The sequence below is a fragment of the Mobula birostris genome, chromosome 18 (assembly GCF_030028105.1).
Source record: "Mobula birostris isolate sMobBir1 chromosome 18, sMobBir1.hap1, whole genome shotgun sequence".
NCBI lineage: Eukaryota > Metazoa > Chordata > Chondrichthyes > Myliobatiformes > Myliobatidae > Mobula > Mobula birostris.
Window position 1 is genome coordinate 51,724,224 of NC_092387.1, and position 12,209 is coordinate 51,736,432.

Genomic DNA, 12,209 nt, shown 5'->3' on the forward strand with positions numbered 1-12,209 from the left:
AGAATTAAAATAGCATGCAAACTAATTGCAAATGCTCCACAAAGTGATCACTCAATCTGCATTTGGTTTCTTCGTGGTAGATGAGGCTAGATAATGAATGCCGAGTACATTAGACTACAAGTGCAAATGTATCGCTCCTTCACCTGGATTTTGTTTGGCCCCTGGATGGTGGGAGAGAAAGAGGTGAATGAATAGGTATTGCATCTTTGCGAGGAAGTGCTGTGAACGAAGGAGTAGTGGGTGAGGCATTTCATGGTGGAGAGGCTTGTGAGTTCCTGGGATCCTGGGAGTGCTACCATTTGGAGATTTGCTCCTGGTAGTTTACCCGTGGCAGCAAGGTCCAGGGGGAGGTCCAGACAAAGAGTGATCCATCCAAGATCTCGTTGGGAGCTGGCAGAAGATGATGGCATATCGCAATGGCAGTGAAGGCAGAGGAATGCCGCAGTAATGAAGGGTCCCCAATTAACTTGGATGCCATGCCACTGGACCCTGACCCTGATCTGTCAAGGTCTGTGTGGTGGCTGCCTGTGTATCAGCTTCCCCACATTAAATAAAATCATGCCCAGACATTCTCCATTAAGGGAATAACCCCTTTAGAGAACATCATACTCGATTCAAGTGATCACACTTCTTCTGGTGGGTGAGGATGTGAGAATAGCAGAACCGTGGGCACAATAGTTTTCAGATAGAATATATGGGTATTATTGTAGAGAGAAGTTAAGGGCCTGACATTGAGCATAGATCTCAGGATACAGTTAGAGCATTACTGAAGTGATGATGGTTAGTTTGAATATACCGCTGACTTTCGAGGGGGGAAAAAGCTCGAAAACTATTTTTGTCTTTGGATTTTCCTGTTGATGTCATTTATTTTGTTTATTTTTCTGTGCTTTCTTTATGTCAGGAAATATCTTTAATTATTTAATCCCACCAGATGTTATAGCTGCTAATTACCACCTAGAGTATATTTTTAAAAGATCTTGTAGGACGTACCAGTACCCTGTTTTGTTCATGTATATAAAAAAATAATGAGCTGCAGATTTTCTCATTAAAACTTCATGAACAGAATCTTACTAGAAGAAGCAATCTGAAAGAGAAATGATGGACATCATGCAATGTGATATTTTATGGAGCTGCTGGGAAAGAACAAGATTGGCAAACCAGATGAACACTAACAACACTTTGCATAGTGCAGTCTTTTTATGGTCATCTGCTTATGATTATTTTAATTCCTTCCCCCTCCCCCCCCCCCCTTCGTGGCCATGCCTTCAGGCCCTAAATTCTGCAGTTTGCACGCCTTCTCCCCATCCCAACTCTCCTTCAAACCTCTTAGTACCATCCTAGTATTAAAGTTTGTTGAATAACACTGCTAGGAGTTGCCTTCCAATATTAAAGACACGACCTAATGTAAGATGTTATTACAGAGCTTATAATGCTAGCAGGCCTGGGGATCACTGGGACTGTTTAATAGGATCAGTATCTCTTCGGGATAAAATCACTTAGAGGTACTCAAAGCAGGGTGGCTTGTAGAGTTATTGCTTAGACCTTTGTTATACTCTCAGTGACCACTTTATTAGGTACTCCTGCTCATTAATACAAATATCTAATCAGTCAGTCATGTGGCAAGCAACTTAATGCATAAAAGTTTGCAGACCTGGTCAAGAGGTTCAGTTGTTGTTCAGACCAAACATCAGAATAGGGAAGAAATGTGATCTAAGTGACGTTTACAGTGGAATGATTTTTGGTGTCAGATGGGGTGGTTTGAGTACCTCAGAAGCTGGTGATCTCCTGGCATCCTCGCACACAACAATCTCTTGACTTTACGGAGAATGGTTTGAAAAACATTGTGAGTGGCAGCTCTATGGATGAAAGCACCTTGTTAATGGGATAGGTCAGAGGAGAATGACCAGACTAATTCAAGCTGACAGGACAGTGACAGTATCTCAAACATCCACACATTACAACAGTGGTGTGCAGAAGAGCACCTCTGAACTCACAACACATTAAATCTTAATGTGGATGGGCTGCAGGAGCAGATGACCGTGAACATACAGAAATACACTCAGTGACCACTTTATTAGGTACCTCCTATATCATTACAGTTTTTTGCACATTCAGCAATGCATAATGTTATATAAACTCTTTTTATATAGTATTTTGCATTACTGTATGTGCTTCTGGAATGAAATGTTATGGCTGTTAGGTTGGAAGATGTGACAGCCCTTTCACAGTAACTTCCAAAAATATAAGCAGTAGGTTTTATAAGGGAGTGTGTGTTAGGACATAGCTTTTGTTTTAAATTGAAGATACCACAGGCAGTGGTTTATCTCCTATCTGAAATAAAGGCAGAGTACTCAGAAGAGATTCTGCAGATGTTGGAAATCTTGCGCAACGCACACAAAACGCTGGAGGAACTTGACAGGTAGGCACCACTTATGGAGGGAAATAAACAGTTCATATTTCGGGCCGAAACACTATCGCTAAAGTTCTATCAGCATTTTGTGTGTGTTACCCATATTGTACCGTACAAGTTTCTGTGTTGATAATATGCTTAAGTCTAGTTATAACATAAATTCACAGAATTATTGCCTTATGAAACATTACTTTGGAGTTTACAGTGGTATGATTTTTTAAAAACTACAGATATTTAGTTCTTGTATTCCATTTCAGTTCTTGCTCTTAATATATAGGGGAAGTCCTTGGATGCCAATCAGCTCTTTTTGTGCAAAAAAAGGAAGTAATTTAAAAAAAAAATTCAGATCTTTGACAGGAAGGAAAACACCAACAGACCAATTCTTGTATTCTTGTCAGTTGAAATAAACAGATTTGAATCACTTGCTGTTTGCTACTACAAAGTGAAACTTAAACTTACAATGATTAATATCAGCAAACCTTTTAAAAGATTGGGAGGAAAAAATTGAGCTATTTGCTGTGAGTCATTTTTTTAAAAATCTATACTCTTTATTACCATAAATTTGCTTTCAATCTAGAGTACATTCAGTTAACTGTGGTTCACACAGTAGTCCTTTTGTCTATACTTCATCCTTTTCCTAAGTGCCTGTTGGTATTTGAGTCTGCTTCTCTTCAAACAGTGATACCCAAAACTTTTGGGACATCTATTTGCACGTGTACCAGATCGAGAAGTTTCTTTGGAGGTCTCTGCAACAAAATAGCTTAACCTTTATCAGTGAAAGTTTATTTAGAAACTATACCTTCATACAAGGCTAATGGAGATATGAAAGAATGTAGACCAAAGATGAATCTGAGGTCAATTTAAAATTTTTGAAATTGATTGATTTTTGTTGGGCAAAAATATTAAAAGGTACAGACAAGTTGTATTGATGAAATTAAGGTACAAATCTATCTCTTCTCATCATATGGTGTTATAGTCTTAGAGTCATACTACAGAAAAAAAAGTCCTTCAGCCCATCTGGTTTGAGCCAAACTATTATTCTGCTGACAACAGGAATTCTGCAGATGCTGGAAATTCAAGCAACACACATCAAAGTTGCTGGTGAACGCAGCAGGCCAGGCAGCATCTGTAGGAAGAGGTGCAGTCGACGTTTCAGGCCGAGACCCTTCGTCAGGACTAACTGAAGGAAGAGTGAGTAAGGGATTTGAAAGTTGGAGGGGGAGGGGGAGATCCATAATGATAGGAGAAGACAGGAGGGGGAGGGATAGAGCCAAGAGCTGGACAGGTGATAGGCAAAAGGGGATACGAGAGGATCATGGGACAGGAGGTCCGGGAAGAAAGACAAGGGGGGGGGACCCAGAGGATGGGCAAGAGGTATATTCAGAGGGACAGAGGAAGAAAAAGGAGAGTGAGAGAAAGAATGTGTGCATAAAAATAAGTAACAGATGGGGTACGAGGGGGAAGTGGGGCCTTAGCGGAAGTTAGAGAAGTCGATGTTCATGCCATCAGGTTGGAGGCTACCCAGATGGAATATAAGGTGTTGTTCGTCCAACCTGAGTGTGGCTTCATCTTTACAGTAGAGGAGGCCATGGATAGACATGTCAGAATGGGAATGGGATGTGGAATTAAAATGTGTGGCCACTGGGAGATCCTGCTTTCTCTGGCGGACAGAGCGTAGATGTTCAGCAAAGCGGTCTCCCAGTCTACGTCGGGTCTCGCCAATATATAAAAGGCCACATCGGGAGCATCGGACGCAGTATATCACCCCAGTCGACTCACAGGTGAAGTGTTGCCTCACCTGGAAGGACTGTTTGGGGCCCTGAATGGTGGTAAGGGAGGAAGTGTAAGGGCATGTGTAGCACTTGTTCCGCTTACACGGATAAGTGCCAGGAGGGAGATCAGTGGGGAGGGATGGGGGGGACGAATGGACTCAAGTTTACCTGGTCCATTTCCGACACCTCCCTCCCCTTTCTAGATCTTTCTGTCTCTGTCTCTGGAGACAGCTTATCCACTGGTGTCTACTATAATCCTACTGACTCTCACAGCTATCTGGACTATTCCTCTTCTCACCCTGTCTCTTGCAAAAACGCCATCCCCTTCTCGCAATTCCTCTATCTCCACCGCATCTGCTCTCAGGATGAGGCTTTTCATTCTAGGACGAGGGAGATGTCTTCCTTTTTTAAAGAAAGGGGCTTCTCTTCCTCCACTATCAACTCTGCTCTTAAACGCATCTGCCCCATTTCACGTACATCTGCTCTCACTCCATCCTCCCACCACCCCACTAGGAATAGGGTTCCCCTGGTCCCCACCTACCACCCCACCAGCCTCTGGGTCCAACATATTATTCTCCGTAACTTCCGCCACCTCCAACGGGATCCCACCACTAAGCACATCTTTCCCTCCCCCCCCCCCCCGCATTCTGCAGGGATCGCTCCTTACGCAACTCCCTTGTCCATTCGTCCCCCCCATCCCTCCCCACTGATCTCTCTCCTGGCACTTATCCGTGTAAGCGGAACAAGTGCTACACATGCCCTTATACTTCCTCCCTTACCACCATTCAGGGCCCCAAGCAGTCCTTCCAGGTGAGGCAACACTTCACCTGTGAGTGGACTGGGGTGATATACTGCATCCGGTGCTCTCGATGTGGCCTTTTATATATTGGCGAGACCGGACGCAGACTGGGAGACCGCTTTGCTGAACATCTACGCTCTGTCCGCCAGAGAAAGCAGGATCTCCCAGTGGCCACACATTTTAATTCCACATCCCATTCCCATTCTGACATGTCTATCCACGGCCTCCTCTACTGTAAAGATGAAGCCACACTCAGGTTGGAGGAACAACACCTTATATTCCGTCTGGGTAGCCTCCAACCTGATGGCATGAACATCGACTTCTCTAACTTCCGCTAAGGCCCCACGTCCCCCTCGTACCCCATCTGTTACTTATTTTGATGCACACATTCTTTCCCTCACTCTCCTTTTTCTCCCTCTGTTCCTCTGAATATACCTCTTGCCCATCCCCTGGGTCCCCCCGCCCCTGTCTTTCTTCCCGGACCTCCTGTCCCATGATCCTCTCGTATCCCCTTTTGCCTTTCACTTGTCCAGCTCTTGGCTCTATCCCTCCCCCTCCTGTCTTCTCCTATCATTTTGGATCTCCCACTCCCCCTCCAACTTTCAAATCCCTTACTCACTCTTCCTTCAGTTAGTCTTGATGAAGGATCTCGGCCTGAAACGTCGACTGCACCTCTTCCTACAGATGCTGTCTGGCCTGCTGCGTTCACCAGCAACTTTGATGTGTGTTGCTATTATTCTGCTGAGTCTAGTTACCTTGCACCTGGACCCCTCCTATCCAGGTACTTATCCAAACTTATTTTAAATATTGAAATTTAACCCATATTCACCACTTTAGCTGGTAGCTTGTTTCACACTGTCACCACCCTCTGAGTGAAGAAGTTCCTCCTCATGTTCCCCTTAAATATTTCACCTTTCACCCTTAACCTATTATAGGTTAAGGTTCTAGTCTCACTCAACCTCAGTGGAGAAAACTTATCCCATGATTTTGTATGGCTCTGTCAAATCCCCCCTCATTCTCCTATGCTCCAGGGAAGTCCTAACCTAGTCAACCTTTTCCTACAACTCAGGTCCTCAAGTCCTTACAACAGCCTTGTAAATTTTCTCTGCATTCTTTCAATCATATTGATATCTTTCCTATAGGTAAGTGACCATATATGTACACAATTCACCAAATTAGGCCTCACTAGCATCTTGTACAACTTCAACTTAACATCCCGACTTGATGGGATGAAGTTCTTCACTGTTCATATCTTGAACTTGTTTCTACTATTAATACGAGGATACTTTGTCCTGTCAGCCCTGGATTGCAAAACTAAGGCATTACTAGGTTAAAAAAAACAGGAATGAATAAGCAGGAACATTGTTGTTCAAGCTGCAAAACCATGATTGAGACTGAGATGTTGGAGTTTGTAGCTGCATTTCCTAACTGATTGCTGACCTTCACATGACTATAGTAGGACGATGATTTAAGTTCACCCTATGAGTCTGATGTCAGTATGCAGGATGAGCTCCAGTCTTTTCAGATGTTTGTAGGTTTGGGTATACCTTGTGAATGGAGGAATTTGTTTGCTTAGAAGTAAACTTGAAGGAGAAAATCTAACTTGCCTCAGCAAATAAAATCTTGTCAAAAATTTTGTTCAATACAGGATAAATAGTTAAAGTTGAAACCTCTTCTGGTATATGCTTTTGCTTTGGATTCTGGCATTTAAACTCATCTTGTTGTGTACAGACTGGAGTCTATCAGGATATCCTGTGCAATCGGACAGTTCATTATATATCTGCCTGCTTAGATTTGTCCATAATTTAACAGTATCGTACAAGTCTCTTACAAATCAGTATTCTACAAACTTTGCGTTTTATTGATGCTATTCCTGTTGCTGTAGGTATATTATGAAAATGTTTCATTCCAATAATGATTGTTTTTGCTTGTAAACGATAATGTTTTCCAGAAGTTAGAACATGGATCCCTCAGTTCTTGGTTTTGATCCTATGCTCAAATTTCTCCATAGCTTTGTCCCTCCTTACCTCTTTATCCGGATCTCATTAAGATATCTATGATCATATCTATGATCCACCAATCCACCAACTCTGATCTATTGTGCATCCCTGATTTCCATTACTACACCATTAGGGTCATGCATTCAGTAGTCTAGCCTCTTAAGCCCCTTCCTGTCTCCCCTCCAGGTGACTCCAAATCAGCAGGGGCATGGTAATGTAGCGGATAATGCAATGCTATTACAGCATCAGCAACCTTGGTTCAATCACCATTGCTGTCTGTGAGGAGTTGGTATGTCTTCTCCATGACCATGTGCATTTCCTCCACCTGCTCCAGTTTCTTCCCGCATTCCAAGGAAATGCAGGTTAGTGGGTTAATTGGTCACATGGTGTAATTGGGTGGCACAAGCTCATTGGGCTGGAAGGTCCTGTTACCGTGCTGTATCACTAAAATTTAAAAACATGACCACCAATCCTAACCTTTCTAAATGGTTCTGAGTCAAAGTTTGTGTGATTACTCTATAATGAAGCGCTTTCTAATACTTGGCATATTAAGGGTATTAAGGTTGTATAAATGCTGATTATTCTTATCTTGCATCTACTTTGTCAAAGTATGCTACTGATCCTTAAATCTCTAAAAGTCTCTAAATAGAATTGTTTGTTAGTTAAGTGTTACTGAGTTATTAAAGGTGGTCAAATTGTGCGTGTTATTTTCTATACTTCAGAGAACTTTCTCTACCTAATTTATGCTTAAACCTATTTTTTCTTCTCTGTCCTTTTTAGGAGACAGGCAATAATTCATGTTGAGCCTGAAACTAAATCCGGGGTAAAGACAGCCAGCAACACCCTACTGTGATATTGAGAATAATTAATGGAAGAATCAACGTGGTTTGATGAACACTCTGAAGTTCTTTATATTTTCGTCATAATGGCATCTGGTGAACTGAAACTATTAAGTGTTTTCAGTAGGCTTTTGCTGCTTTACAAACCATAGTTTGCTCTGACTTAATTGTTGCATTAAACTACTCAGTAGCCTGTTCTTGATCAATAGTTATCCTTTAAGCTTTGCTTTGCCTGCATGAAGCCTGATGGGCGCCCAACTTCACTGGAAATTGCTGCCTTCAACTTCAAGCAGATAGGCTATAGGTTTAATGCCAATGAAACAGAACTGGCGTCAGCCCTTGAAAATTCATCAGCTTCCAAAAAGGACCTCACTGGGAATGGACTGCAAGCCCATTTCAGAACAGAGATAAACCACGATTAATTTGTACTGAAGCACTGTTAAATCATCTGAATTCTAGTTGGCTGAAAACTCTTTTATTCATCATACTGCCCAACCAGTGAGAACAGGCCTTAAATCTGCCCAACCAGTGAGAACAGGCCTTAACTCTTTTATTCATCATACTGCTCAACCAGTGAGAACAGGCCTTCGACTCATCTACTGTTGTTAACTTGGAGGAAACAGAATTGGATCCACTGCATTGTGTACCTTAAATTTCTCCATGGATATCTTGAAGCTAGATAGACTGGAATGATCTTTACAATAGTGTGCCATAATTCTTGAAGTAATGCCTCGCCGAAGCCTTCTGATCAAAGTTTGGACGAGGCGTCTGCTGCTTGGCCTCGCTCTATTCTTCAGTCTCATCTCCCTACTATACCTGTTGGAATGCACCCCTCGGCCAGATAACGATGCACTCCTCCTCGGTGTTCCAGGCAAACAGTATGGTAAAGAGTACTATCAGGCTCTCCTTCAGGAACAGGAGGAACATTACCTGACTCGTGCCGCAAGCCTCAAACGGCAGATCACCCAGCTGAAGAAGGAGCTGCAGGAAATGAGTGAGAAGCTGAAAAACGTACAAGAGAAAAAGGGTCCATCTCAAAACATGGGAGGAGCACAGAGCAGCAAAGAGAACCTGCCCAACGATCTGCTGGAATTCCTGCACTCTCAGATTGACAAGGCTGAGGTTAGCATGGGTGCCCGGGTGCCCAGTGAGTATGCTGTGGTGCCTTTTGAAAGCTTTACTTTGAATAAAGTGTACCAGCTGGAGATGGGCCTGACCCGGCACCCTGAGGAGAAAGTGGTGAGGAAAGATCGCAGGGATGACTTTGCTGAGGCTATTGAAGCTGGCCTGGAGGTGCTAAATAACCCTGAGGAAGAGGAGGCTAATGATGATGATGATGAACAGGATAGTCGAACACAGAAGCATACCTACAGCGAGAATGATTTTGTAGAAGGTGCAGTATTTTTGATATATTATACAGACTACACATCAGCACTTTATATCATATAAAGCTTAATCTGTATTGTAACTACCATTTTATAGTATCTTCAGAGAGAAATCCCCTTTCTTCTGTCCATTGCCCTACCCACTTTCGCTGATACCTAGAGTAACTTGTATCCCTCTTTCTGAATTTTAATGAGGAGTTTTGGATCCGAAATTTTTGCTTATTTCTGTTTCCAGAGATGCTACCTGAGCTGCTGAAGTTTTACTGCATTTCCTGTTTTTATTCTGGATCTTCAGCATCTGCAATTTTTGATTTCTCTTTGTTTTAACATGCAGTTAAGAAAGTCAAGGAGAAACTTGCATTTAACAAGTTACATTCATGAACTGGATGGATGGTAGCCGTTCTCTGCCCTGAAACATACTTTATAACCAATTTCAGTACTTGTAAAATGTGTCACTATTTCAGTGAATTAAAAATGGCTACCAATTTAGACATGCTTGTGATCTCAGTAACTGCAGTGAAATAATAACCAGATAATCTATTTTCAGTGTTTTGATTCAGAGGTAAATAATGAAGAACACTGGAGTTTATTGAAAAGAATGCATTAGGATCTCTAATATTCACTCGGGCAGGGATTTAGTTTAACATCACATCTCCACTGGTGCTGCAGCTCTCTATACTGGATAAACGTTTCTGCCTAGATTTTTGTGTTTGAGTTTCTGAAATGGGTTTTGAACCCACAATTTCCTGTGTAGTTCTCAACTTGCAACGAGGCTTGTGTGTTATCTAGGGAATTTGCAAGGTCTATTGCCTTCAGCTAAAAGACTAGAAATTGTCTTAAATATTTTATATAAACAAAAAAAATGCATACTGCCTTCACTTGACATCACTTTGCCTCCTTCTTAAGGCAAGGTATTATCCATGTAAAATTCAACCATGGAAGTATGGGCTTTCTGAAGTAAAACTGAGTAGGCAGGTGTTGTCGTTTAGGTGAATAAACCAGAGTCCCTGTTCTTGTAGTTAGAACGAATGTCAAGAATCAAAGAATTTCAATGTGTTTTGTCTGATTAAACATTCCTTTCAAAATCACCACAAAGAGATTAATTTCCCAATAAATTTTTTTACTGTAGGATTTTGACATGTTCAACATACCACAGTTTTATTTAAAAAAGTTTAACGGATATAATAAACGGTAAAATGTGTGACTTCCGCATTTACTGCGTGCCCTGGATCTTGCTTCTCAACTCGTCTCAAACATGTTTGCAATGTGCAACATCTAATTCTTTTAATTAGCCAGTTATGATGACTTACTTTGCCTATAAACTCCAGTGCATATCATCAGTTATGGGGGTGAGGAGGTATTTAAATAACCTTTAGTCAGATCGGGCATTGAGTATTGTATGTAGTTCTAGCTACCCTGTTATAGGAAAGATGTGTAGGTTGTGGAAAGGGTGCAGAAGAGTTTACCAGGATGCTGTCTGGATTTGAGGGTATGAGTTAAAAGGTTAGACAAACTTGGGGTTGTTGTCCCTAGGGAGTCTGAGGATTTTTAAAATTATGAGAGGTATAGTTAGGTTAGAATTGTCTTTCCCCAGGGTAGAAATGTCAAACACCAAGAGGACAAGCTTTTAAGGTTAAGGGGTGGGGATGGATGGTTTAAAAATGTTGTGAGGGGTAGTATTTTACACAGTGGTAGGTGCTAGGAATACATTGCTAAGGGTAGCAGTGGAAGCAGGCTGTTTGATAGAATTTAACAAGCTAATTCAAGGATTCAAAGTACATTTATTACCAGGATACAACTCTGAGATTAGTGTTCCTAACAGACAACCACAAAACAAAGAAGAACCATGAAATCCGTTAAACATTAAACCCCGCCCCCACATGCAAAAATATCATGCAAACGGCACTAGGAAAACAAGTGAAACACAGGATATAAGACACAAAATCAAAAGGCATAGTTTAGTTCAGCTCAATGTTTATTATCTGTAGCACACCCCAATTCAAAGCAGTCTAAACTAGCAACAAAAAAAGAGCAACCAGAAACCAGAACACATCATAAACGTGAATGAGAATCCACAAGCCACATCGATGAAACTTTGCTCCAGCACCATCCTTAAAAATAGACGCTCAAATATGAATGGAATGGAGAGAAATGGATGAAACACAGGAGGAGTCCATTTTATATAAATTGGCATCAAGATTGTAAGAACATCATGGGCTGAATAGTCTGTCCAATTCTGTACTGTAGTATCTTCTATAAAGCTACTGAACCCTCATACACACCAAAAATATGGGTTAAATGCTGACTATTCTGGCATCTATCAGAACTTTCTCAAGATTTGTCAAATGCAAATCTCTGTTGCCTTTCATGCATTTGCCGCTTGTTTGCTGACTGTATTTCTGCTGCATTTCTCCATTGGTACCAACTTTAGCTCTCTGTCCTACAGCCCTTGTAAGGTTATGGCATCCAAGACCACCTGAAAACTGAGTAAGTATTTTAGCACTTTGTCATCTTGATCTTTTTCAGTCTATGCCAGTCTCTCGCATATATTATCAGTCCAGGCCTTGCATTGGTAATCTTACCTGCCATTATGTCGTGAGTCTATTTTAACCAATGATTCCAAATCTCCAGCTTTGTTTTCCTACATGTTTAAGTATTGTTTAAGTACTTTAATTTGGATTCTTGTTGGTTCAGTGTTGGTTTATTCATTCATGTAGCTACACTAGCTAGGGGTGTCATGGTAGTGTAGTGGTTAACATAATACTATTACAACGGCAGCTGTAAGACTGGGGTTCGATTCCCACTGCTGTCCGTAAGGAACCTGTACATTCTCCCCGTGACCCTGTGGGTTTCCTCCAGGTGCTCTGATTTTCTCTCACATTCCAAAGATATATTGGTTAGAATTAGTGAGTTTTGGGCATGTTACATTTGTGTTGGAAGCATGGCAATGCTTGTAGGCAGCCCAGCACAATGCTGATATGATTTGACGCAAACGGCAAATTTC

The 12,209-nt window shown here is 41.6% G+C and overlaps 1 protein-coding gene across 7 annotated transcripts in view; it reads left to right on the plus strand.

Moving 5' to 3' along the window:
* csgalnact2 (chondroitin sulfate N-acetylgalactosaminyltransferase 2) overlaps window positions 1-12,209 on the plus strand; it is a 73,769-nt gene that overhangs the window by 28,811 nt on the left and 32,749 nt on the right. For 5 of the 7 annotated variants that reach the window (XM_072282678.1, XM_072282677.1, XM_072282680.1 and 2 more), the window contains one exon: window positions 7,762-9,213. In XM_072282678.1, the coding sequence (XP_072138779.1) occupies window positions 8,547-9,213 (667 nt within the window). In that variant the 5' untranslated portion in view covers window positions 7,762-8,546. Of the gene's footprint in view, window positions 1-5,714; window positions 5,763-7,167; window positions 7,344-7,761; window positions 9,214-12,209 lie in introns of those variants that run through there. The other 2 variants (XM_072282679.1, XM_072282683.1) reach the window with 2 other exon arrangements.